Source organism: Temnothorax curvispinosus, unplaced genomic scaffold (genome assembly GCF_003070985.1).
Source record: "Temnothorax curvispinosus isolate PA1 unplaced genomic scaffold, ASM307098v1 QBEX01000892.1, whole genome shotgun sequence".
Classification (NCBI taxonomy): Eukaryota; Metazoa; Arthropoda; class Insecta; order Hymenoptera; family Formicidae; genus Temnothorax; species Temnothorax curvispinosus.
This window is the reverse complement of record NW_020210672.1, coordinates 97,463-121,691: the sequence shown is the minus strand read 5'-3', so window position 1 is coordinate 121,691 and position 24,229 is coordinate 97,463. Positions and strand designations below refer to the sequence as shown.

The 24,229-nt window shown below is 47.0% G+C and overlaps 1 protein-coding gene across 3 annotated transcripts in view; it reads left to right on the top strand.

The window, feature by feature from the left end:
* Positions 1-24,229, top strand: part of LOC112458923 (protein neuralized) — a 52,519-nt gene that overhangs the window by 17,864 nt on the left and 10,426 nt on the right. The window contains exons 1-2 of one of the 3 annotated variants that reach the window (XM_025022768.1): positions 18,348-18,667; positions 19,023-19,199. The exons of 1 other annotated variant lie outside the window; for it this stretch is intronic. In XM_025022768.1, the coding sequence (XP_024878536.1) occupies positions 19,082-19,199 (118 nt within the window). In that variant the 5' untranslated portion in view covers positions 18,348-18,667; positions 19,023-19,081. Of the gene's footprint in view, positions 1-6,229; positions 7,078-18,347; positions 18,668-19,022; positions 19,200-24,229 lie in introns of those variants that run through there. One more of the 3 variants, XM_025022762.1, reaches the window with a different exon arrangement.

Sequence of the window (24,229 nt, the reverse complement as noted above, 5' to 3'; positions counted from 1 at the left end):
GTTTCCCAAGTCTTGAACTCTTTTTCTTGACGTAGATATGCATAAACGATGACGGATTAGGAAAAATCGTTGCGTTGTACGTGCCGAAGATTACTTTTGGCACGACCTATTCAGGCTGCAGCGGGCGGCGATAAGCGGTCTATTTGAGCAATGAGATAATGGTCTCCTTTGTCGCTACCGAAAAAGCCGATTACGCCCGTGATTGTCTCTTAACAGTCATCCGTATATCTCGCGCGCTTTTCTCCCGGCTTGCTCGCTCTAATCTGAACGCCTTTTATAAACTCGCTCGACAAACCGCTCTCTTCGTACGCACTTTGAGGTCCACACTCTCGGTGCTTCTCGCGTCGCCGATCAAACGTCTCATCCGCGTGTTTATTTAACATTGTCGTAAATTTATAACGCGTTTTCGAGCGCGCCGCGTTCCTTAGATCTTTAATCTCGAGCACGACGTTACGTTGAGGAAGACGCTGCTCTTATCAGCTTCGCGATGCATTCTCATTTTAGAAACTTCGTATTCGCGCGGCGCTTTTTTTTTTAATCGTTTTAGACTCGCCGAGTATCCGTTATAGATTCATCTGTTTGAGTTTATCAGACTGACCGATAAAAGAGAGAAGGTAGCGACCCGCATGAGCAGGAGTAAAAGAAGAAGGGGGTATTTCCTTAGGCATCGACGCTATTACGTGGCGTCGGGAGTTTCCTGACATCGCCAGGACAGGTGCACTTAGGTATTGTCCGCGGCAACGAGAGACCGGGCATTTCGTTGTCTCGTCTCGAATGATATGGTGACAGCTGAAGAATCGTTACGCGACAGAGGATAACGCCCGTATGCAGCTGCCGGCGTACATTTAATTGTACCGCAAATAAAGTGTTTGCGATTGTTCTTCATGTTTCTTCGCTGGTTTAGGGGTTTCCTGTCGTTTTGTAGATCTCGCGGAGTATACTCGCAGGGATATCGGGAAAAGCGACATTAATCCGGAATACGAGGTGATTAATATCAACATTGCCGTTATTCTGCAAAGAAAACAAGCGTTTAGTGAAAATTAAAATTAATATTTACAACACATATGTGTGCAGCATGTATGTTTATGTATTTAAATTTATAAACTGTATATATATATATTTTTTTTAAACTTTATTTAATCGTAGGAAAAGAAGAATCGATGATTCACTTAAGTAATTTATATTTTACTTGTCATAAACTTTCTTGAGGGACAAGATATTTATATTAGAAATATAAAAATAAATAATTCTTGTTTTACAGATATTTTCATTTATCGCTATAAATGTGTATGTACGTATGTATATGTGACATAAATGAAATTAATTGGTTGAACCTGCTTTCCTATAATAACGTTCAATATGTGATATTAAACAACGTACTTTCTTTACAAAGTCACGTACCTACATGTGCACGACATCGTGCACCGGTACAAATTGAGTGATAATAGAATGATTGTGGTACAATGAGGTCAACTTAGTCCAGAGAATCGTGTCTTCAGTGTCGTGCCTCTAAAAGCACCGCAGCACGTCAAAGCATATTGTGCTTCAATATCCATAATATCGCATGTGCGTCACAAAAGCGAATAAATGTCGCTTCGAAAATACATAAATATTTCGTGCATAATTTTTCCTTTCTACGCATCTAATTTTGACGTTGCGCAATGACTCGCTTCTCTCATTTTATCGATTACGATATAAAATTCCGATAATCTTTTGCTTCAAAGCGATTTATGGAAAGGATAGTAAAGGGAGGGAAATCACTTTGATGTTCTTTCATTGTCCTAAATCTTGAATAAGCTGCCTCGTTGCTCCTCCGGAAACGTTACTTTCGAACGCGGCACGCAAATGCCGAGTTGTGAATGGGACTGAAACGCCGCCAAGGAAAAGCGTTGCATGCATACATTTCTTTTTTTTTTCAGAGATCGTGCGTAATACCCCAAATTTATCGTAGCCGAACGAACTGCTTTCAGACGCGTTGCCCGTTCGACGCGAGAGTCAATTCCGCCTAAGGGTTGCCAAGCGTATCTCCGCTTCCTTGCTCGAGGCAAGCGGAGACTCCAAGTCGGTCTTGCTGGTCGTTGCGCGTTTCATTATTTGACACTCTCACCCAAGCCTAGCCTAAAGAAAGTTACAAGATCCACCTATCATAATCTTGTTACGTCAAACACAAAATATCAGCGTAACCGTAATTTCACTTGTCATTTTTTATAGTCGGTATATGTATATATAGCGTCGGTACAAACTCTTAAATAACGATTATGTAATGGACAGCGAATTCTCATTGTATTCTAATCAATGAAGTTGACCGTTGAGAGATACATTTGCGTAGGAAATTCGAGATTAGACGAAATCAGCTGCGTTGAGAGAATATCGAGAGCCGAAGTGGGGAAGTTAGCGACCGTTGAAGGATCCATCGTCTATCTGTTTCCTCTTCTTCGGGGGGGTCGCGTATAGTAATCCGAGCTGGCAATACACCTCCAGAATGCCCCTCCCCCCTTCTCCCTTCTAAATTTTCACGAGGGGACGAGGATGCGAAGAACGGTTCGCGCACGCGTCGGTTTCTCCGACTTCCTGCCATCCTGCCTTGCTTCCGCTATTTCACATTATGTTATATGCATACGGGTCGCCACGCCGCTGACATCCACGCCACCGGGAATCCCTATTAAGGAGACGCATCTGCGCGCGATCCGAGCGATTCTCCGCCGTCGCCGCGGCCGCGCCGCCGCCGCTTGTTATACGAGGGGCACACCGCGCGGCGCCGAGACGACATGGTAGACAGATGCTGGACCGAGCAACCCCTTATTTGACGCTTCGCGGAATGAAGGAAATTTACAATGCGGCTCTTCGCAGCGAGCTATTAATTCCTGAAAATGCAATCGGAAACTCGAAACCCAACGCGATTGGAAAAAGGGGGCCCAAGGTTCCAAATAATCAATTCTCTTGGAAAGCACGAAAAGATGTGCTTTTATGAAGCATTTTACATTTGTAAATATTAAATCCTAATTTTTTCATGTCGAGTTCCTTCAGTTGAGGGAGAAAGACACCGAGTAAATTGTTCATTGTGTATTTCTCTGAGCGTTCTCCAAAACGTATCGCCGCCTCGGATTTTAAGTTCCGTGAACGCGGCGAGTGAGCTACCGAGGCGTGTCTCCGTTTCCTCGAGGCTACGGCCGGATTTGCGAGGCTTCGCGTTCACCTCCGCGAGTACGCAGAGGGCACGTGAGCTACGCCGATTCACTGGCGTTGAAAATCTCTGGCGAGAACAAGGGAAAAAATGTAGCACGTTTGCACGAAAGTGTCTCGCCCCGATGGACATCAGATTAAACATCCGGGGATACATTTTGTATTTTTGTCCGATTATTTAATTTGCACAAAACACTCGTGCGTTACGCAAGACTCAGATTTTACTTGCGACGAACGGCGACAAGTTATATTTTTACTTCACCAAACGGTAAAGAGGTTGAGTCTGTCAGCTTTTTTTTTTGCTTTTGTCAAGAAACTTTTCTTTGCACCCACGTCCTGAAATTCACGCGTCTATGCGTTTGCGGTCAACGAGGTGTATTATCATCATCGTATAGCGACGCGGTGAAGAAAAGACGTGCTCGCTGCGCGCACGCGGCCACGCGTGCATATAAATAGCTGCATATGGGCCGCGTGCGTCCGCGCGCGCGTGTAAGTAACAATGTGTGCGGTTTTCACGTGCGCGCGTGCGCGCGCGCGCCCCGCGTACAGGCGGGGATATAATGAGAGGACGAGCGGGGAATTAATTGAAGTGGCGATGTAAGAAGCATACTTTCGGACGTGTCTGGCGTCTCGTAATTATTCTCTCTTACGGAACTGCTGCGTTGTAATTAAATCGTTAAATCGCCCACGGGAATGAAAGGTTCGAGTTACATGTCGCGTTCGTTATAACAGAGCTGTTTATCGTCCGGGAGAAATATAGGCTGTGTCTATATTTTATTATCATTCTCGGACATATAATTACGTGAAAATTATTACAACATAAAGTGATCGTTTCGATTTTGAAACGGATGCTTCCGTGTATCTCCGAGAAGCTTTCCGGCTTATCTATCTATTGTATATTATTGAATAGAGGTAGAGGGCGGACACACGCCGGGCCCCCGTTACTACCGCGCGTAACCGTTTATGCAAGAGAGACGTCGGGTACCCGACGAAAAGGATGTGCGAAAGGAAGCCGCGGCCACGGTGCCGTGAGCATATTTCCCATCCGAGAGAGAGAATGCCGAGAGCCTGCCGGCTCGTTTCCTACCTCTCCCCCGCCGCGAATGAAATGTCCGCGACACGCACACACGTGCGGGAGGAGGGACACCGCGCGCGTCAAAATCGCGCGGCGTGACAAAACCCCTTTTCGTCTCGAGAGCCCCGCGGTCGCGCCGGTTCGTTTTGATTTGGCTTTCGCGCTTATTTACCGAGCGTATTCGCGCTTTTGCGGAAAACAATGTCGCGTCCAGTGGCGTCTGCCTATATCCCGTTAAGTGCTGGAACAATGGCTGACAAAGTGACATCGCGACGCCGCGCGCCGTTGTCGAGGGTCATTGTTTCACGTACAGTTTTATTTCCTCTTTCTCCTTTCCGACGCGGTTACGTAATTCTTTCATGCGAGCGTAAAATCGATAGGGCAGATAACGGCGAAGAACTAAAGCAGCGGCAATTTTTATTCGGACTGTTGTAACGGCACCGCGTCCTGTGGTACTTCGCAAGGGTGCATAATATTGTGCACATCGCATGCACCTTGCGCGAATGCCGCAACCTGTCGGCGAAATTTGAGTTATCGACGATTGGGGTCGCAGAGAATACGAGTCATTTAGCATCGTAACCGGCACACAAAGCCAAACGGGGGGAGGCCGTCGTTAATATGAAGGGGTTGCGCCTCTGCCAACATGTACTTATATTATAACGACAAGTATTTTCATTGTAGTCGTACTTCTCTCTCTCGCGAATACTAATCGATACATTTACAATTGATATTAGCTCCTTTACATTATATTAGTTCCGCTTGTGCCATTGAAGTTTTCGCGTGCACGCCGAAGGAGCCGGAAATGAAGAGCGTCGAATTCTCGCGAGTATCCGTTGTATCGATCGGTGAGATTTCATCTCGTCAACTCGATACAGATCCAATTCTCTTCTCTCAAGCCATAACGACGTTTCTTTTCGCACGTAAATTGATTCGGTGTCTCCTTCGCGCAAATTGAATTTTACCCGGTAGGAGAAGATAGTTCATCTCTCCCCGAGGATCGCTCTCTTCTCTCTCGATATATCTTCTTCTACAGCGGCAATCACCATTAACTCGAGCGTTATTAAAAAAACCTCGTTAATAAATCATTTTTGTGCGTCGTGCCTGAAAGTGCCCGCATGGAAATTAAACGAAACGTCGGACTTAAGGGATTGAATGAATTTCGTCCTCGCCCGTGACGGATTAAAGGTATATATGGGTACCTGTATGAAGTTCCTTCGCGCATGACGCCGCCGTGCCACGAATATCATTTTTCTTCCCTTTTTATTTGTCATTATGTAATTTGTAGTTCGCGCGGCGATCTTGGTCCGCGTCGTCATGGGATGAGAGACGTATCTCGAATCCCATGGAAATACGATCTTCTTGATACGCTTCGAGCTGCGCGCGGTTCCAAGTCGGGAATCAAAACGCAGCGCTCGTGGATTTATTGCTATTCGATTCGATAGAGGTAATTCGTCAAGTTGTAAAGTTAAAAAGCGATAACAGCATTCATTTTAATTCATTTCAAGTTTTGAACTGAACGATCATGCTTTCTTAAAAGGTTTTCTTGATTAAATTGTTACACGATCGGAGACCCTGTCACTAATCATTCCGTATTCATCGTGAACGACAGTCTCAGTCGACAGAATGGAATTGTATTCTTAGAATTTCATGGGAAAAGAGAATCGTGCGAACCAACGTTAACGATCCCTAGTCCAGAGGTCGAAATTAATGGAGAGGAGTCGTAGTTCTCTCCTCCAGTCGGCGATCGCTTCGGCATACCCTAACTCCAGGCGACGATATATCCCCGGCCTCGCGCGTTGGGGTGGCCGGGTGCATCGCGGCCAGGTAAGGGGCAGCTGTCCACCAGGTGCCAGTCCACCACCCCTCCACGCATCCTCCACCTTCGGGACGGTGGGGATCCGCCCGGTCTCATTGGATGCCGGCTCGCGCGCGTTGCGGCAATACTCTCGCGCTCCGCGACAGAAAACAGTCAGTCGTCCCAGGGCGCTCGACGGGGCACGCAGGCGATCTGCGATCTAGGTGGTAGATCGCCCCACTCGTCGCCGTGACACGCGGTTATTGTTCGCAGTCCTTTTCCTCTCTTTCTCTCTCTCTCTCTCTTTCTCCGTCTTGGGTTTAGGGTTTGCACAGTGATCGCGGCGACGTCCACCCGTTAAAAACGTCGTCGAATGAACAACCAGTCGCGTCTGGACGGGAAAGGATTACGGAGTCACGTTTAATTCAGTCATTGTATGTCTCATCGGATTTTCCTCGCGTTGAGATTTTCGTTTAGGGTAGTTTCACGACGTTGACGGTCAAGCGTAGTGGTGGTGAAGGAGAAGCGGAGGGAGTAATCTCGTCTTCGCGTCTCAGTGTCCGAAAGTGCGATCCTCAGTGAGCCATCGGAGTTAAGTCCGTCGTACCTCGACTCCGCGACCGTTTGTCCCTCTCAGTTTCCCATCTCCATCTGCAACACATCTGTAAGTCGCGGCTTATCGCGCCTGACTCTCGCGGGAGCAACACGGCCACATTTATGGGGGTGTCCGGCGAGTGCGCGATCAAGGGCAGCAAAAGCACCCACCCCTGTCACTGCTGCGGCCACGGCAGCAGTTCCGGCGCGAGCGTGCAACAATCGCAGCAACAACAGCAACAATCCTGCGAGCCGTATTACCACCACCACCATCAACACCATCATCACCACCATCATCATCACCATCACGGCAAGCACGCACCGCCGAGCGCGTCGCCGCAGCACAACAACAGCGGCGACAACAACATCCTGGCACCGTTGCGCAGCAAGATGAAAGTGCTCAAAAAGCTCAAGCGCAAGATGGGTCTAGGTGAGCCACATCTCCGTCATTTCCTCATTGTCTCTGATGCTTTTCCGGTCACTGCTCGGCCGATCATGCGACTAATCGATCGATCACGAACGCGTTCCGCGAGACACTGCCTGATTTTGTCGGTCAACGACACTCGGACAGGCTTCCTTCGAGTATGAGGATTATGAGCAAAGTGTAGGTTCAATTCGTAGGTAAACAGACGGTAATTGGATTTACCGACGTCTGTCTGATTTCACGTATCTGTCTATTTACAGACCTTAAATTTTAGAAATTTATTGCGAAAAAGATTGACTCCTCCCACACACAGAGACACCCACACACAGAGACACCCACACACACACACACACACACACACACACACATTTTCATTGGTGTTTTATTGTAGAATATCAACTAGTATACCATAAATCACACACCCCATTGCGCAAGCTTTTGCCAAAGCGATCTGCATTCAAATCGTCGTTGTAAAATTGAATTCATCGAACGCCCCTGATGAATATTGCTGATGGAGCCGAGCGGCGAACTCTCGTCATCGAGGAACGAATATCTAAACTCTAAAACGGCGATAGAACGGACGGGGAAACTATTTTGGCTTTTATTCCCCGTGGTCCATCGGCGGTTTATCGCACCGCAAGTTCGATAATTGTTGACGACGCATCTGCTACCTCCAACTTTTCGCTATATTTCGGGAGAGTTTAATCATCACTTTTCCCGTATTATTTAGGAAGGTATACTTATACTTGTGTACCGACTGGCGGTTTAAAGCTCTGATAAAAAATTAATACACATTTCGTACTGATGGAGGAACTGTTTAACTTGTGGATAAAACGAAATAATTTCGAGGAAAGAATCGTCTTCCAGTTCAAAAGTTGTTATTGTTGTCGCATATGCTAAATTCGCAGAGCAATCAAATCTATAGTACGTGATCGATACCGAACTGGTGCGCGATATAGTAGAAGCTGATTGAAAAATACTGGCCGCGGGCAGCTTTGTTTCGTACGACTGCCGACTGTTTCCGATTTCCGAGTGCATCGTCGTCGCGCTCGTTTCCATCGCGCGCGTTCAGTAAAAGCTCATTTCGCGGCGAGCTTATGGCCCGAGTTATGTTTCGTTGACCGACTTTTCCTTCAATGGACGATCCTCTGGATTCCACGAGGCAGCCGCGGCTGCGAAGGGGCATATCGCTTCTCTCCTTGGCTTCCTTCTCCGTCTCGCTTCTAACATCCCGCGGCGTTCTCATCAGATATCCTTCCTTCGCGATTCAGTCTTTCGCGAATGTAGCATTGTCGACGACAGTTTCTCATAACGTAACTGGAAACTACTCCTCAAACCCTTTGCTCACGCGACTTTTGTCTTCGATACCCATTGCGCTCACTCTCTTCTTTGTCTTCCGTATGTCCATCATCTTGACACAGAATTTCGAGCGCAATAACGGAGACAAAAGCAACGTCGTCGAAGATGTTTCCGATTGCTATTTCTGCTTCTTATGACTTTGATTTTTTAGAAAGGATTAAATTGGAAGTCTATTTAAATAATAATAATACATGGAAAAAGGAATTAATATTCTTAATTAAAATGACTCACGATTTTATACATATATATAAGTAAAATTATATACAGAAATTTACTTGTCTAATTAATGATATTAATATGTATATGATAACGCTTGAAAGATGTCTGTAGGAATACTTTTTATACGCATATTATGCGCAACATGATTCTAAGAAAAGGTTTTTGTTTGTGGCTACATTCTCATTGATCTGTACATTCCGATGTAATCTGATGGCCGAGATCTTAAATGCTTTTTCCCGACGAGATTTGTAATAAACGGTTCTTTACTATGAGACAAAGCGTTAGTTGTTGTTGATTAAAATCGAGGTTAAAGGTTACAAGTAGAATGAAGTGGAATGGAGTGGAGTGGAGTGGAGTAAGGAAAAAGATTGGCTTTCCTTACGTGATAAATTTTACGTGTCAACGACTTTCTTCCACCGGGAGGTTTTAAGGGACCAACGCAATGCGAGCCCTTTGTGGGAGGGCTCTGAACCATTGAAGATTTGTGAAAGGGACAGTGTGTTCCTGGGATACTTTATATTAGAGAAGAATTGTTTTCAACTAATTCTTGCGCAGCTTGAATTATATAATTAACAAATAACAATATAATATTCTATGAAGATATTATAAAACTGTCTTAATCTTCAAGTTCATAATTTTTAAAATCTGATTGGCAGAAGTTTTGCAAAGTTTGTAACCGCATTCTTGCGATTAAATCTTTCGCTGCAGCATATAATATGAATTAAATGAATAAGAAACAATACGCAATATATGTCGCAATATTTGTATCTTGCATTTATATTTCACATTTAATTATTAAGGTCTCATTATTTCAATCGCCAAAAATTTAAAATAATCTTGTTTTCAAGAATGATATTTTTTTCCGGAGCCGCGATTGTTCGATCAATTCTTTCTCCATTTCTCGTGCATGAGAGAAGTCACTTTTATCTCTGTCTCTCCTTTTTCTCTTTCCCTCTTCCGATCAAAGTAAACTGGAGCAAACAGCTGACGCAGCCACCTTGAAATTTCAGAGTTGTCTTGTTGGTTGCTTTGCATGAAATGTTTGGTCCAGTTGATAAGCGCGTTTATATGTATCCAATATTTTACTTATGTACTTCGTCATGTACCTCCTCATGACCAGAGTTTTACTTCGAGAAGAGAGGAAACGAGAAGAAGAAGAAAAAGAAGAAACGGAAAAGAGGGATATTTTTAGCGGGATAGAACACTTTATATTTTTTGCTACGATTATCTTCACGGCATAAGCGAAATGAAGAAAGTAAGTCATCGTATCGCTTCTGGAATACCACTTCTTTGGCTCTTGCTCCTTTACCTCTTCTTTTTCTCGTTTTTTTGCGGCTCGGTGAATCACTCGTTTCTCGGTTGCAGAGATTCCCAGCCTCTTTACTTTCTCATCCTCGTCGCGACTTTTTTTTTTCCTCGCTCTCTTAACGGCCACAGCTGAGCTACCTCTCTCTTTCTCCGTCTTTTGTAACCAGCCTGCCTTACTGTTTCATCTCGTATTCTTTCTTTTTACCTGTAATCGGGATATATCGTGTTGTTCGATCGTCGACGAGACGAAGAGGAAAAAAGATTCGTAACCTCAGAGGATTTTCTCGTGCGATCGAGAAATGCCGGTCATGACTGGGTTGAAGTTTACCTGTTCGAGGAAAGGGTCCTTTCCCCCCTTCGATCTGAGTCACTGAAAGCGATTGGTGACGCATTAAGTTGCTGACCGTGACGAAACGTTATTGCAATGTAAATTGCATAATGTTGCGCTTACGCGTGCATGCAAACAATGTACCACCTGCGTCGGATATGATTCAAGGATCCCAGAGAAGTTTCCCACAAGTTTCACTTTGTCACATCCATTGAGATCTTGAGCTTCAGCTATTAACATACTTTTGAATCTACAATAAATGTTAAAGTCCTGAGTTATCGATTTATTTAACGTTCAGTGAGAAAGTTAGTTGAAGTATCATTACGTTCTTGGAATCTGAGGTCTTGATTGAGTTTTCTTTAATTAACTTATTTACAACTCGACGAATAAATAATTCATCAAACACACACGCATATGTAGACATGCATACAGGCTCTGTTAAAGCAATTACTATCATCTAGTCGCGGATCTCTCTCTCCTGCTATCTCCCCAATTATGTGGAAATGAAATTTCTTACGGTTTCCGCGTGTCTCCCCGAGTCCTCCTTCCGGTGCGGGTGTGCCTCGCAAGTCGTTCGAGTCGTCTCGTAGAAGATTCAGCCAAGAGGCGATCACTGACCGTCCTCACTGACTCGACAACCTCACACAACCCACCCACCCACTTTCCGCTTCGCCGTGTGACGTCAGAGAGTGAGTCGCGGGACGGAACCCGTCTTTGTTCCCACAAGCGTTTCGCGAACCGGTTTTGCGGTTCACGATGCCGCGTAGTATTCCTGTCAGCTGGTCGGACCGCTTAATCGGGGAATTCTCCGCTTATTTTAAGGGTTTGGCGGCCGTGTCCTCGGGAGTCAAGTCCCTTCCGAGAAAGTCCATTCATCCTTTCTCCCTGAACGACGCACGTAAATTAGCGATAACGCGTGATAAACATATCGAAATTCATAACTGCAGTGCATTTATCGTATTCTTATCTCGACAGACTATCCACGTAAATAAATATATATAGTGTATATACACAGACCGCAGGATGAGTTTCGCGAACTTTAAATAGATTACAATAAAAAGCAAAGTTATCTTCTAAATACTGCATAAATATCAGGCGATCTTCTTGTCGAATAAATTTCTGTGTTCGTTAATTTAGATATTTTCAAAATAAGAATCGTTGTCTCGCTTGAAGTATACTTCGATGACGTTCTTGTCTCTGCAGTTACACCTTCTTCGTTCATGCTGACCGATCCGGAAAGATAATTTCGACGGGGTATCGTCCGCAACATCCGGCACGTCGCGAGCGGTTTCAAGAACGGAAGTCGACATTGATAGGACACAATGGAGCGCCGAGAGTTCCGTTTTCCTGGATCGCGTTCCCCTGCCACGGCCTTTTGTCCGAGACGAAACGCGTCCGCTCACGTCTCAATTCTAATTTCATCCGAGCCCTCGATAACGATTGCGGATCGTCTCGGGCGCGTCGGTGGAACGGAGATCCCGCCGTTTTCCGTGCGAGTCCGCTTCGCGCTCCTCCCTCGCCGCTCCGCGGAGGAAGATCGTAATCTCGGTCGACGCGGACGTGTGGAAAGTGGACCTTCGCGGAAGCAAGGTGCGTGAACACCCCACGTGGGTACGCAGCGCGTGCACCGGAAGCGGCCTCATAAGCAGGACTCGTGCGCCTATCGCGAGCCGCTCTCGGGCTCGGCTGCGTGGAAATTCGTAAGATCACCCTGCCGTGACGCCGATTCGTTCTGAGCCACATTCGTCTCGCCTTACGTAGCTGCGTAACGTGACGTAATTGCTGAATATTTTTTGAATATTTAATTCCACGATCTCTCTCGCGCAGCTCCGACGGATATAAACTCGCGTTATCACAGCCCCGTCTCTCCGCGTTCGAATTAATCGCGACGAGTATCTTAAAACATACATATTTTCTTGTTTTGTCTACTGCCCGCGCGAGATGATCCCTCTTGGTCCCGGTGGGCAGAGTCTGTTTACGAATAGACGCGCCGTTGCGAGCCTCCTACCGATTTCCCTCCACGAGTCGAGTCGAAAAAGCGGTGTAACTGCTAAACATCTGTCGTCGGTCGAAGTGTTTCCAGAAGACGTGGCCCAGAATACGAGCGGGAGAAAAGTTTTCACGAGTGCTTTTGAGAATCTCATTTGCTAAGATGAAGCTGCTGGCTGCTAACGTAATGGATTCCCGAGTGATAAGGCAGGTCGTAGATTTTTTATATAAAAAAAGAGACTGCCGTCGACTAGAAAATATCTCGTGACTTTGCAAACAGGCACGAAAGCACGCTGAGATTCAAACCCACTTGAATCGCGAGATAACGAGTTAATTAAGTTTCAGGTTTCACGAGCGATCTTTTCCGTTAATTAATTTGTATTGCGGCGAATTTTTTTCTTCGCGAGGCAGATTTAAACGTAAAACAGAATTAAACGTTCTGTTGAAATCGCATAATACTTGGGATTTATTCGACGCAAATTATCCGAGGTAGAGGAGCACGGCGATGAGGGAGAGAGTTGTCGGTGCGATCTTCACGCATATTCTATGCATAAATCTCCTAGCTACGCAGCGAGACGTCCTAACGATGCGTTCTCCTTCGCGTGATCCTGAATACGCCGGGGGCTAATACGGCGAGCTCCCTTCGCCGAGATTTATCGGGGCCTGCCTTTTTAAAGCTTTCTTTCTCTTCAGTGGAGATGCTCTACTGCGCCCAAGTGCATTCGCCGTGCTTTTAATGGTGCTTTATAACGGTGAGACAACGCCGTGGCGCGGAGCCATTTCTCAATTTGTCTGGCAGCTTCTGGGGCTTCTCTTCTCGTCCCGATCCGCGCGGCTCCTTGTTCGGAGAGCCCTTCGAACCGTTCGTTCTCCCGCAATCGGCACGTACTCGATACTCTTTAATCGCCGTAGAAACGAAACTGCAGTCTGGAATTGTCTGGAAAGCGTCGCGTTACAGCTGCTCGAGGGGCGTTAAAAATAGAATCATAACGAGCTTTAGGGACTTTGACTTCGGAAGATAAGAACGAAAGTAGCATAAAACGAAGGACGCAGAAATAAAACGTTGTCGGGTAAGGCATCGCTATACGGACGTTTGCGCTTATTTTGTTTACTGTAATTTTTCCTTATTTTTTTAACATACACCGGTCGAAAGACACGATGATTCACTTTTTCCGATCGAAATTGCGGGTTCGATCACATGCGGCGCGATGGCTCCCTCAATTTGAGACTGACTTTTTCGAAAGACAAGAGAGAAAGAGAGAAGCCCCCAGAGCCCTTCACTCGCAATACACATATTACTCCTGGGAGTCGAGAGCCGCCTCTAGACTTTAATGGAACAAATGTTGCGAAACCACATCGTCGCCCCTCGAGCCATCTCGAGGGCTTCAATGCCGATGCAATTTCGACGATGATAATACCGCAGAATTCATCGGGTGCCTTTTAATCGAGTCTACTTTATAACAATTCGATCTGATGCAAACAAGAGCTTTCCTTAGCAATCATTATTCGGAGCAAGAATTTTTCGGATCTTTTGAATCTTCAAACTACTTGACACGAAGTACTTCGTTGCGATAACGAGCTCCAGATTGAGAGCGAGGACGTCTGTCCTTGAAGAACGCCGAATAATCGCGATTCGATCGTGGTATTATTAGCATATGAATGGTCATTCGGAAGCGCGCATAACGGAGCAGGAGTCCCCCTCATCGTTAAACTTTCCCCCATTCTTACACTTATCCTCCACACTTGTAATCACCGGAAGTCGCCGGTTGATACTCGTAATTTCTCGTTGATTACGGTAGAGGTAACCTTAACGCCCACGAACAAAACCGAGGATCGTTGAATGAAAGAAAAAAAAAGGAGGAAGGGCCGTCCCGCGGTGAAAAATCCGACGTGGTCGTCCTACGCGCAATTCGCGCGGCGTGGCGCCTCAACGAGCGAGTCAATGTCTGAATGAACGACGAGATGATTTAATTGCCGAGTGTCAGAGTTCATCTCGACGACGTGACTGTCGTCCGACCAGCGCCTCTCATTCTCCACGCCACCCACCCGCCCACGTTGGCCACACGAAATCGACCTAATCGCAGGAAGTTCGGCTGACCTCCGCGATTAAATTCAATTAGCTGCGACAATTTCTCGTGAGAATTTCTCTCACGAAATCGTTTAATTGCTCGGCCGAACGTACCTTGCGAGAATGTATTGTATACTTTCTCGGTGCTCTGTTGCTCTGTAATCGAGGATTATCAGAACGTTTTGCAGCCGTAATTGCATTAACGGATAACTTTGATAATCAATGCTTCAGTTAAATGCAATTTCGTCTTGCCGAGTGACGGCGGCAAAGTTAATTTATCCGTTTGCAATCGGCTTCCTCGAAAAGCACCCACGTGCACCGGCGATCCCGCGAAAGTACCGGTTTTACGCGATAAACGAAGCCGCCGATATGTAAACCGCGGCGGCCTGCCGGCGTTTATCGGCACCGCGGAGCCGTAAACTCCCACGACTTTTACTCGCTTTTCCCGTCGTGATTTACGATGTAATCCGCGATCCGCGAAATTTCGCCGCCGAAACTTTCGCAACGCGTTTGCGGGCCAAATTCAGCGATAAACGTGACGCTCTGTTATCGCATTGTTCCATCATCAAATCTGCTTCCAACGGTTTTCAGGACGTTTGTGCGATCGCCGATGGCTGTGAGATCATTGTAAGTAACTGACAATCTTCTCAGCCTGGCGTCGCAGCTTTAGTGTTTCAGTTAACGACGGAGATTTTATTTATAATTTTAGTAATATGTGTGTTAGAATTTGGATCTGCAATTTCGCCGATGATAATACCGCAGAATTCGTCGCGTATTTTTTAATCGGGTCTACTTTATAATAATTCAATTCACGTCTGATGCAATCTGATGTAAGTAAGAACTTTCCTTAGCAATCGTTATTGGAATTTGTCGGATCTTTTAAATTATTTAAATCTAAACTGCTTGACACGTTCTTGCGATAACGAACTCCAGATTGACAGCGAAGTTCAGAAAATGGATCAAATCAGAAATTGACATATTGATATTTCGATGATGATATATTTGCGATCCATATGTTACTCCGTTACAAGCTCCACGCTGCTCGCGATCGGCGTGTTACACGCGTATTTGTGACTCGGGGAGGGTTATAGAACAGTAATTATCGCGAGGAAGCGACGGCCGCTCTCCATCGAGACCCCCCTTTCGTTGCGGATCGTCGTGCACGCTAATTCGCATCTAATTTAACATGAACGGAATCTCGGATGCGACGCTGATAATCGCGCGCTCTAACGAGCTTCTCCCACACGCGCCGCGTTCCTGCCTTCCAGGCATTGTCTCAATTCCGCGGAGAAAATCACCGATTTTCTCCTACGTACGTACGTATACGAACTTACGATTAACCGGGATTTCACCGTAATGACCCGTCGATATTTCACGTCAGTAATAATACGGCCGGCGAAACGGCGCTGTAATATTTAGAATCGAGGCGAGTCGTATACGTACCTCGCGCTCCTCTAATCAAGATCCAGAGCGTAGTAACGTCGTTCGCGGCGCACAAAAAGAAGAATCGGACCCACAGGAGAAAAAGAGAGAGAACGGCGGCGGCCGGTGGGGTACGGCGGGCTTTCCGCTTCATCCGTCACGGTTGAGAGCCACGGTGAACCGTCGACCTCTGGTGTAAACCGAGAAAGTCCGCGGACGACGGCGGGGCTCGCCGAGAGCAACCGGACCGGATGAATTAAAGACGTTAAGGTCGTTGCCTTTAATCCTTTTGTCGACCAGTTACATCTTTCCCTGCGCAATTTGGAAATTGGCGTAATGACGACTCTCCGCGCCGTCGCCGCAAGGTCGAGGAGACGTTGAAGAATGCGAGTAAAGAGAGGAGCGAGCCTTTCGGATTTGTTAACCACATCGGTTTTTTCCTTTAACGCGAGAATTTGCACGTGAATTCCCACGGACTCTCTTCGGTGGGTTTCATGTTAGATATTTTTTTTGTGGAAGGGGAGGATCGAGCCGCGGAGGAAGGAAACAGGAAGGAAAGGCACGCGGGGATCGCACGAGGGGAAACCGACGACGATCCGGTGGCTTCCCTCCGGGATATTAAGGACAGATGGACCGTGAAACTTATCGCCGTAAGAGCATTATGCGATTAAGGGCTTGGTTTCTATCGAGTCTATTCTCAAGATGTATAATACAATGACCGTCGCACATCTCTTTATTATTCTCTCACGTCGTGAACGTCGGCTTTTAAATAAATTCGGCGAATCGTATATTTTAGGGATTCGGGCTCGTCGTCGTTTTCGGTGTCGACGAGCTCGCTCAAAATCACTCGGAGCTTTCACGCGAAGCCGCACGTACATAGCGCGCGTGCCGAGCTTTGCATATCGCTATCAAACCCCTGACAACGGCCAGTCTGGCTGTGTCGGGGGCCGGGATCGATAGAGCTTCTATTACGATATCGCGCGCAAACCCCATGGGCGAGTATGGTGGCGACAGAGGTCGGGATAGTGGGGGTACTCCGCGTCGCGGAGCCACCCCCACATTTCTATGGAAATCCTATGTAAAAAAAGGAGACACGCATATGTAGTGGCGCGTTCAACCCCCCCGTCGATTCGCGCACCCAGATTTTGCAGCTTCGTATACCTCTTCCATACCTCCGGCAATGTTATTAATTCTACTTGCTCCGAATTGAATGCATTTTTCATCATCTCGCCAATCGCGTTTGCTCCGAATTATTGATTCACGCCGATAAATGCGATTACAGTTCTAAATAGTGATTAATGTTTCGGGCGCTCATATATAATTCCGTAACGTTTGATACGCTGTTCGAGTCACCCTCTAATCGAGTAACGACTCCCTACATAACCGATCAAGTATGCTAATGTTCCGTGAAGATCGCCGAGCCATGAAGCTCCGTACGGGATACGCGCGGATCTTTCGCTCACCCGACTTTTCCCACCGCGCAAGCTCGCTCTTAGACTATTTTCCTGTAAAAATATATAGGTCGCTGCAGTTCCCTCCACGCGCGCTTAACGCGCGACACACGTGTATGAGCACAAGACCAAAATACGGCTTCTCCGGATCATCGATCGGTTTTCAGGACGACCGGGAGGGTGCCGGAATGCCCAAAAGCTTAGGGTCCTTTTGTGTTTTCCCCTCTCGCTGATCTTTTTTTAGATCTCGTCCTTTGGCTAACGAAAAAGAGAGAGGGAGAGAGCTACGCCAATGCCGGTACTGGCTGGCTGGCTGGCTGGCTTTCGTCGGGCCAGGTGGTGCGCAACCGTTGCTACGGCATGCATCGCGCCATCCCCAAAGCCGTGTGTTCCGCTCCTGCGAGCAGCTGCAGCTGCGACATATACATAGCGACGTCTGTGCGCGCGCGTTGCGTGTCGCTCCTCCGCCATCTGAGGGTTGAACTCGCGTATATTAACACTTGAGACTTGTATTCACTATTCGTACTATCGCGCGTCTCCGACAACGTTCCTTGCGCCCCGGGGGGCTAATAGTCTGTGAAGAGTCTATTTTTAATTGGTCAATGTCGCGCTTTATGTTACTCTTTAATAATTAGTTATTCGCAATTGCGTAAGAGAATGAGATGTAGATGAAAAATATTGGAAAAGAACAGAGAGAAAAAAAATTAGAAATTCTGTTTTAATTTTAAAAATAATTTCCGCAATAGATTACTGCGATATTTTATCAAGTTGATCATCAAAATACCCTCGAGTAATATATCATTATCAGTTTCCGTTATTCGTGTAAATTCCTAAGTTCAACGTTGATCTGACGCATAAAGCTTTTTATCATTGTCACGTTACGCCTTTCGCTAATATCGGCAGATAAGGCCGCGCCTTATCGACGGCATCCGCAAGGTGAGATCCTCCAGATATATCCGCCTTTCCGTTCGAATGCTCCGCTGCCACGCACAGCTTGCCGAAGTGTACGTGTACGTGTGTACGTGCCCGTGTATTGACGGACCACACAGACACACGTAATGACAGCGGGGAGTTGGTCGGGGCAGCAACCAACGCAGCAGATGGGGAGTTTGCTTCTGCAAGCCAGTCGTTGTAGCGGCGTGGCTCAGGCTGCCCGCCTTTTCCCGGCAACTCCCGGCTTGTAAATCCACTCGTGTTTTCCTTTCACCATTCTTTATCTTTCTCTCGCTATTCGTCGTTTTTCTTCCGATCCGGAAAATCGGGAGGGTGAGAGATCCGGAAGACAATGTGAGAGAGCGCGCGCGCGTGCCACCTTCCCACCCCTCGTCGTCTTCCCTCAACCCCCTCCCCCACCCTTCTTCACCTCTCGATCACCCTTCGCCGGATCTGGAACGGCGTTGATAAAGATCCCACGTTGAGGATCGATTGATCTTCTAGTTGTTCTCAATCTGAGTGAGTACTCGTCGAGAGATTCTCTTTGTCTCAAGCTCGCGTCAAGTAAATTCTAACGTTTTCGTTGCGCTTTTACTACTAAAATCGCAGACAAAGGGTTCAATCACAGAAAAACGTATACGTTTGCTCTACATATTGTATACATCATTTCATTTCTTTATTTCGTTATTTCGTATTTGGTATATAATTTAATCTTTTTATAATTTTATACATGATTATTCGAAGTTGTTCAAAGCTGTTCGAAGTTCAACTATTAGTTCGTCTGCTCCAGATCCCCTCCTGTTTTGCGATTTACGTCGGAAAACTTCCTTGTTGAAAAGAAAACCCGTATTTTCCTAAACAAACTTCTTCTAAGTGCGGAACATTTGTGTTCGTTCCTGAAAATCGCCGTTGTTTTGCGTTCCAAGATCCAAGATGTCTTTGTCCTGCTCTAAGATCGAGATGTCTTTGTCTTGTCAACGATCGAGGCGACCATTGACAGTCAATAGGGCCACCAGAGTGGCACGATTGCGCCTCTCGGCACACGTTCTCGGTGAGTACAAAAACGCATTCGTTCTCCTTCACGTCTCCCTCTCTCCGTGAAATCTGTCCCTCCCCGTAATCTGTCCCTCTGAAACTCCCCTGCTAAGAATCAGCTGCTTCCACATCGCTGGAGCACAATGTGCCGAATCTGAAAGGTCTCCATTGTTATTTATAACAAATATTTAATCATTGATTAAATCGACAACATTTAAAACACAGATATGCCTCCTTGACATTTTTCAGGAACATTAAATGCGATCAAAGTAAATTTTTCTTGCGAGAAAACGACAACGTGACGAATAATAATAATAATAATAATAATAATAATAATATCAAAACTTAAGAAACTAATTTGCAAGATTAAAGAAATATTAAAATTCGAAGTATAGGTTCCAATGGAAATCCGCACGAATATAGAAAACGGGCTAACTAAGAACCAGGCGCGGTAAATAATGCGCGAAAGTTTTGTTTTTATTTCTATTTTACATATCTTCCAACCTTGACTGAGCGCCGACTAAATTTGTCAGACTTGAAACACAGCTCTGGTTGGAGTAGTAAAATCCCCCTCCCTTTACACCTAATTAAATCGATTCGATTTAATTTTTGATGCTATATGCATCTAAATAACTGTAAAGAAATAATTACGAAAGATATGTAAAATAGAAATAATAAAACTTTTGCGCATTATTTACCGCGCCTGGTTCTTAGTTGGCCCGTTTTCTATATTCGTAAAGAAATATTAATTATCATTCAATTTGCAAAACTGTATTAATTCAAATACGGCGACCACACATGGCGACTGAGTCATTTCCACTGGTTAGTCGCCCGTAACTCCTTCGAAAGGCTTACGTCAACACCGTTCTATCTGACCGTTGCGTTTCTCCGGTCTATTCGCGCTCGAACGAGCGCTTCCCTAGCCGGTTTGTGCTCGAAATTAGCGCGCAGGGCACGACTCCGGTTAAACGACGAGTGCGAGACACGCGTTTCTTTGTCGTACGAGGAAGCGGAATTTCATTAACGCGACCCCGCGCCTTCGTGAGTCATCGCGCGCAGCGCGACGACGTTGCGGACCGTTCGCGACCCGATGATACAATCGGCGGCGCGGGGTTCGCCTTCCTTCCTCTCTCTTGTCGTCGTGCATTAGCGACATGGCGCAAGAAACCTAATTTCAACCTCGCTTAGGATCGTAACTGGGTCGACGATACCATCGATACAACGGCAACGACCGCGTCGTCTTCGAAACGTCCATGCCGTTCCTTTTACCCGCGCGTTTATTTCGCTCGCGCAAACACGCCCAAAACCGTTAAGCACAATTACATCGCGCGATACCATATATTCCCCGCGGACTTTCTATCTAATTAAAAGCGAGCACGCCACGTAGGCAACGGCCGTGGCTCCAACACGATACTAGAATTATCCGACGCACTTGTTTCTCTACTTTCGTTGTTCATCGCGTTTCATCTCGACGTTCCCTGATCGCTTAACCGCCGGTGCCTCACTTATAAATCCGTTGATTTGCTGAGCTATGCTAGGATTCGCGTGCATCTAAATTGGATCTTGTTAATTCCTGCATTAAATACATAATCGGATATGTATTGGATCGGACGCTAAAGATTTCGTTGGAGCCAATTTTCCGTTCCATTTAAGATCGCAGTTCAGACTTCAGACTAATATATTATCAAAGTCGCATATACTTCTTTTTCTCTCCTATTTAAATCGACGAGAATTCCAGAAGTTGCGTCATTACTTGTCGATCGCGAGATTAGGGATTGCAGTTCGAGCCCCATGATCGCCCATGTAAAACAGCTCGAGCGTGGCTCGAAACCGTTAATCCCGCGTCCGCACGGGGAGACGCGAGAACCGGTCCGGTTTCCGTTGTTTTCCCTTTCTTTACACCCCCGCGAGTAAGTCGCTCGCGGCGATCCCGCACGTGCGAAGCGCGACAGATGCGGCGCAACCCCCCCTCCTCTCCCCCCGGGTTCCGGAGGGATAAAACGAAGGGTGCGGTATCTTGTGGCCACCCTCTCGTTTAACTTCGTTAATCCGATTGTTCGTAGATGGGCCGTGGTGGCCCGCGTTAAAAGCGCCGCGATGGGAATATACACTTGTCGTTGTGGGGCTTCGTTACACCCCCGAGTCTAAGAAGCTTAGAATATTCCGGTCGCGTTTGCAAAACGGCTTTGCCGCACTTCAGGGCACTCGCTTCCACAAACTTCGTCGATAACGCCGCAAATCAAAGGGTATATGAGTCACGCTTCGCGTCGCCGCCTAGTTCCTGCGGCCAAGTAACGTCGAGGATTAATAGTACCAGGAAGGTTCGAGCGTTCACCCTGGGATGTTCGCGGGTCGCCGAAAAGCGGGTCACCGAAGCTATACGCCGCGAGGGAGACGGCGAGCTCTCTCGGATAAAGATCTCGGGCGTTCTTCCATCAAGCGTGTATACGACCAACTACTACGCCGCATACCAGCGGGGCGCGTTCCTTCCTCCGGAGGCTGATCTTTTATTCCGTCCGTGGCGCACGGGCCCAATTCCAGATAGCTCTCGCTTATGAGAAACGACACGTACACAATCCTTCCGTCGTTTTATTACGAAAGCAGAGGCAGGCAAAGGCAGGAAAGCAGAGGATGGCAAGGCATCAAACGTAATTACGAAGGAATCTTGTACGATCATCGATCCAATGACGCTGACCGCGATAGAAGGCGCTATTGTGCCGCGTCAGGCTAATTGCGCGAACATTACGACGTAACGTCATCGCGATCTACATGATAGGGACCTTTATCTTTATCGCCCCGCAACGCAAATCATGAGCCGCGATCGCGGCAATTAGGGGGGAAGACTTGTGGAGTCCCCGGGTTCGACGACCCTCACCGCGCCCGTTACCTATCCGCTTCTAATCGCGATTCTGAATCGCGTGTAGATGGTAGCTTAATGTACCGATTGTTTACCGCGTGCTGCATCACGCGCACGCGAGGTGTGCTCTCCGTAATTACGTTAACCATGCGCGCGCCATCCCGAGAGCTACCTTCTTCTCCGCGTGGCGTGGACGGCTACTTTTCCATCTCGCTCGCGGTCGTGGCCACCTCTCGTTCGCGCCTCGGGGCTGTGTGTACGCGTTATTATTATTTCAGCATGACGAGAGAGACTCTCGCACATTGCCATCTTACGTAACGCACGTGATGGTGGAGGGCAAAACAGAAAGAACGGCGGAGAAAGAGAGAATGAGAGAGAGAGAGAGAGAGTTGGAAAGAGGGAGGAAGAGGAGAATCGGCTTAGGTAGGGGAAAGGACGCGGAGCTCCTCCGTGGAGAAAGAGAGAGGGAGATCGCCTCCTAGGACGACTAGGTAGCTCGGCAAAGATCACGGCACCGGGCGTGGGAACAAGGCCCCTCCTGCTACGAGGCCTAGCAAGAGCGCGCGCGGAGAAAATTACCACCGACCTCGTCGGCGTGCCGCTTAACAGTACCTCGAGTGCCTTATCGGAACGGTCCGTAACCCCTGGCTCCAAGTCGTCCTTAAGATAGGTAACAGGCGCACGCAACTCGACGCGGCCGCAGCCTGTTGCGCGTCTCACTTTCCTTCCTTCCTCTTATTCTTTTTTTTCCCCCTCTTCACGTCGATTCTTACGGAGTCGCGTGAATGATCGCGCGGAGACATCCGGCTCTTGATATAGCTATGTAGAACAAAACAGATAATTTCTTAATGAGAATACTAATTATATTTTAACCCAATCTTTTTGGGAAACTTTTACTTTGCCAGTAATTAATTAACAATAAAGAGTTTTTATTTCGGAACACGTCGGCGTCGTGACGATTATTATTAATAAATATAGTTATAGGTCGAGTAAAAACATTTATTGTTAATTATATTTTATTTATGATAATCGATACCGATTGTGTTTTACTACGTAAGAATTTAGTTATTATCTCGCGAATCAATGATGGTCTGCGAAACGTAAGAGGATACGGTGTGTTAAAGGGCTGCTGCGCGCTTCGTCGATCTTCTCGTTCTTGTTTATTCGATCAAAACCCGCGGAGTCGTCGTTTTGCGTCACGGTTCGTCGAACCTGAGCGAGGCCGCGAGGTATACGCCAAGATGCGTCGATTATGGCACGGCGCGTCCGCGTTCTTTCCTACAAGCGGCTGATAGTATCCGATGCAGAAATAGATTTTGGTGGTGATTTGATTACGGTGAATGAGCTGAGGGCAGGGAGGGAGGGAGGAACGAAGCTCGGTCAAGGCTTCGTTTATTTACATCATACAAAGTGCATCGCGTTCACATCGTCGCCGTGGCGACCTCGCGCGTGTTCGCGAAGCCGCCGCGCGTGTTCTATTCCCCCGATTACTTTCACCTCGATACGATAACGCGCTCGCCGGTTGGAATTATTTCGATAACGCCGGCGAGAGCGCATCGTGAAACTTCTTAAATGTCACAGACTTTATACTGGAGTATAAAGGTGTAATACGCAAGGGAAATAAATTTAAAATAGAAATGACGCAAGTTGCCGGTGGCGCGTGGAACAAAGTAAAGGGGGTCGATCAAGCGGAAATAATCAAACTGAATTAATTTAATCCTTTATTTCCAATCCCAGAGGCTTGTGGTCCTCTCAGTCGAGGTAGGATCGCGAGGTTTTCGTCGGCGATGAGATCGCGATTAATCGATGTGTAACGCTCTCAAACACACATCCTTTCCTAAATCGCGACGCGGGCCTACCTGTGTCGTTGTTTTTATTTTCAATTTTCTCGCGCTCTACCTTCGCAACATCTGTTATTTCGCTACCGGCGACATCGGGCGCTAGAAACGAGATTTTAATTAAGCCCGGCCCCGCGCGAGATGCAGCATCGCGACGACTCATCGCGCGCGACGCGCCGAGATTCACCGAGAGTCTTGCAGTCTACGAGGGGCACTTCCGCGCAAATGTGTGCCACGGGTTTCCCACGAGATGCGCCGGCGAATGGCGGCATAGGCGCGGGCATAGACCAATTACTACCGGGGAAGAGAGAGAGAGAGAGAGAGAGAGAGAGAGAGAGAGAGAGAGAGAGA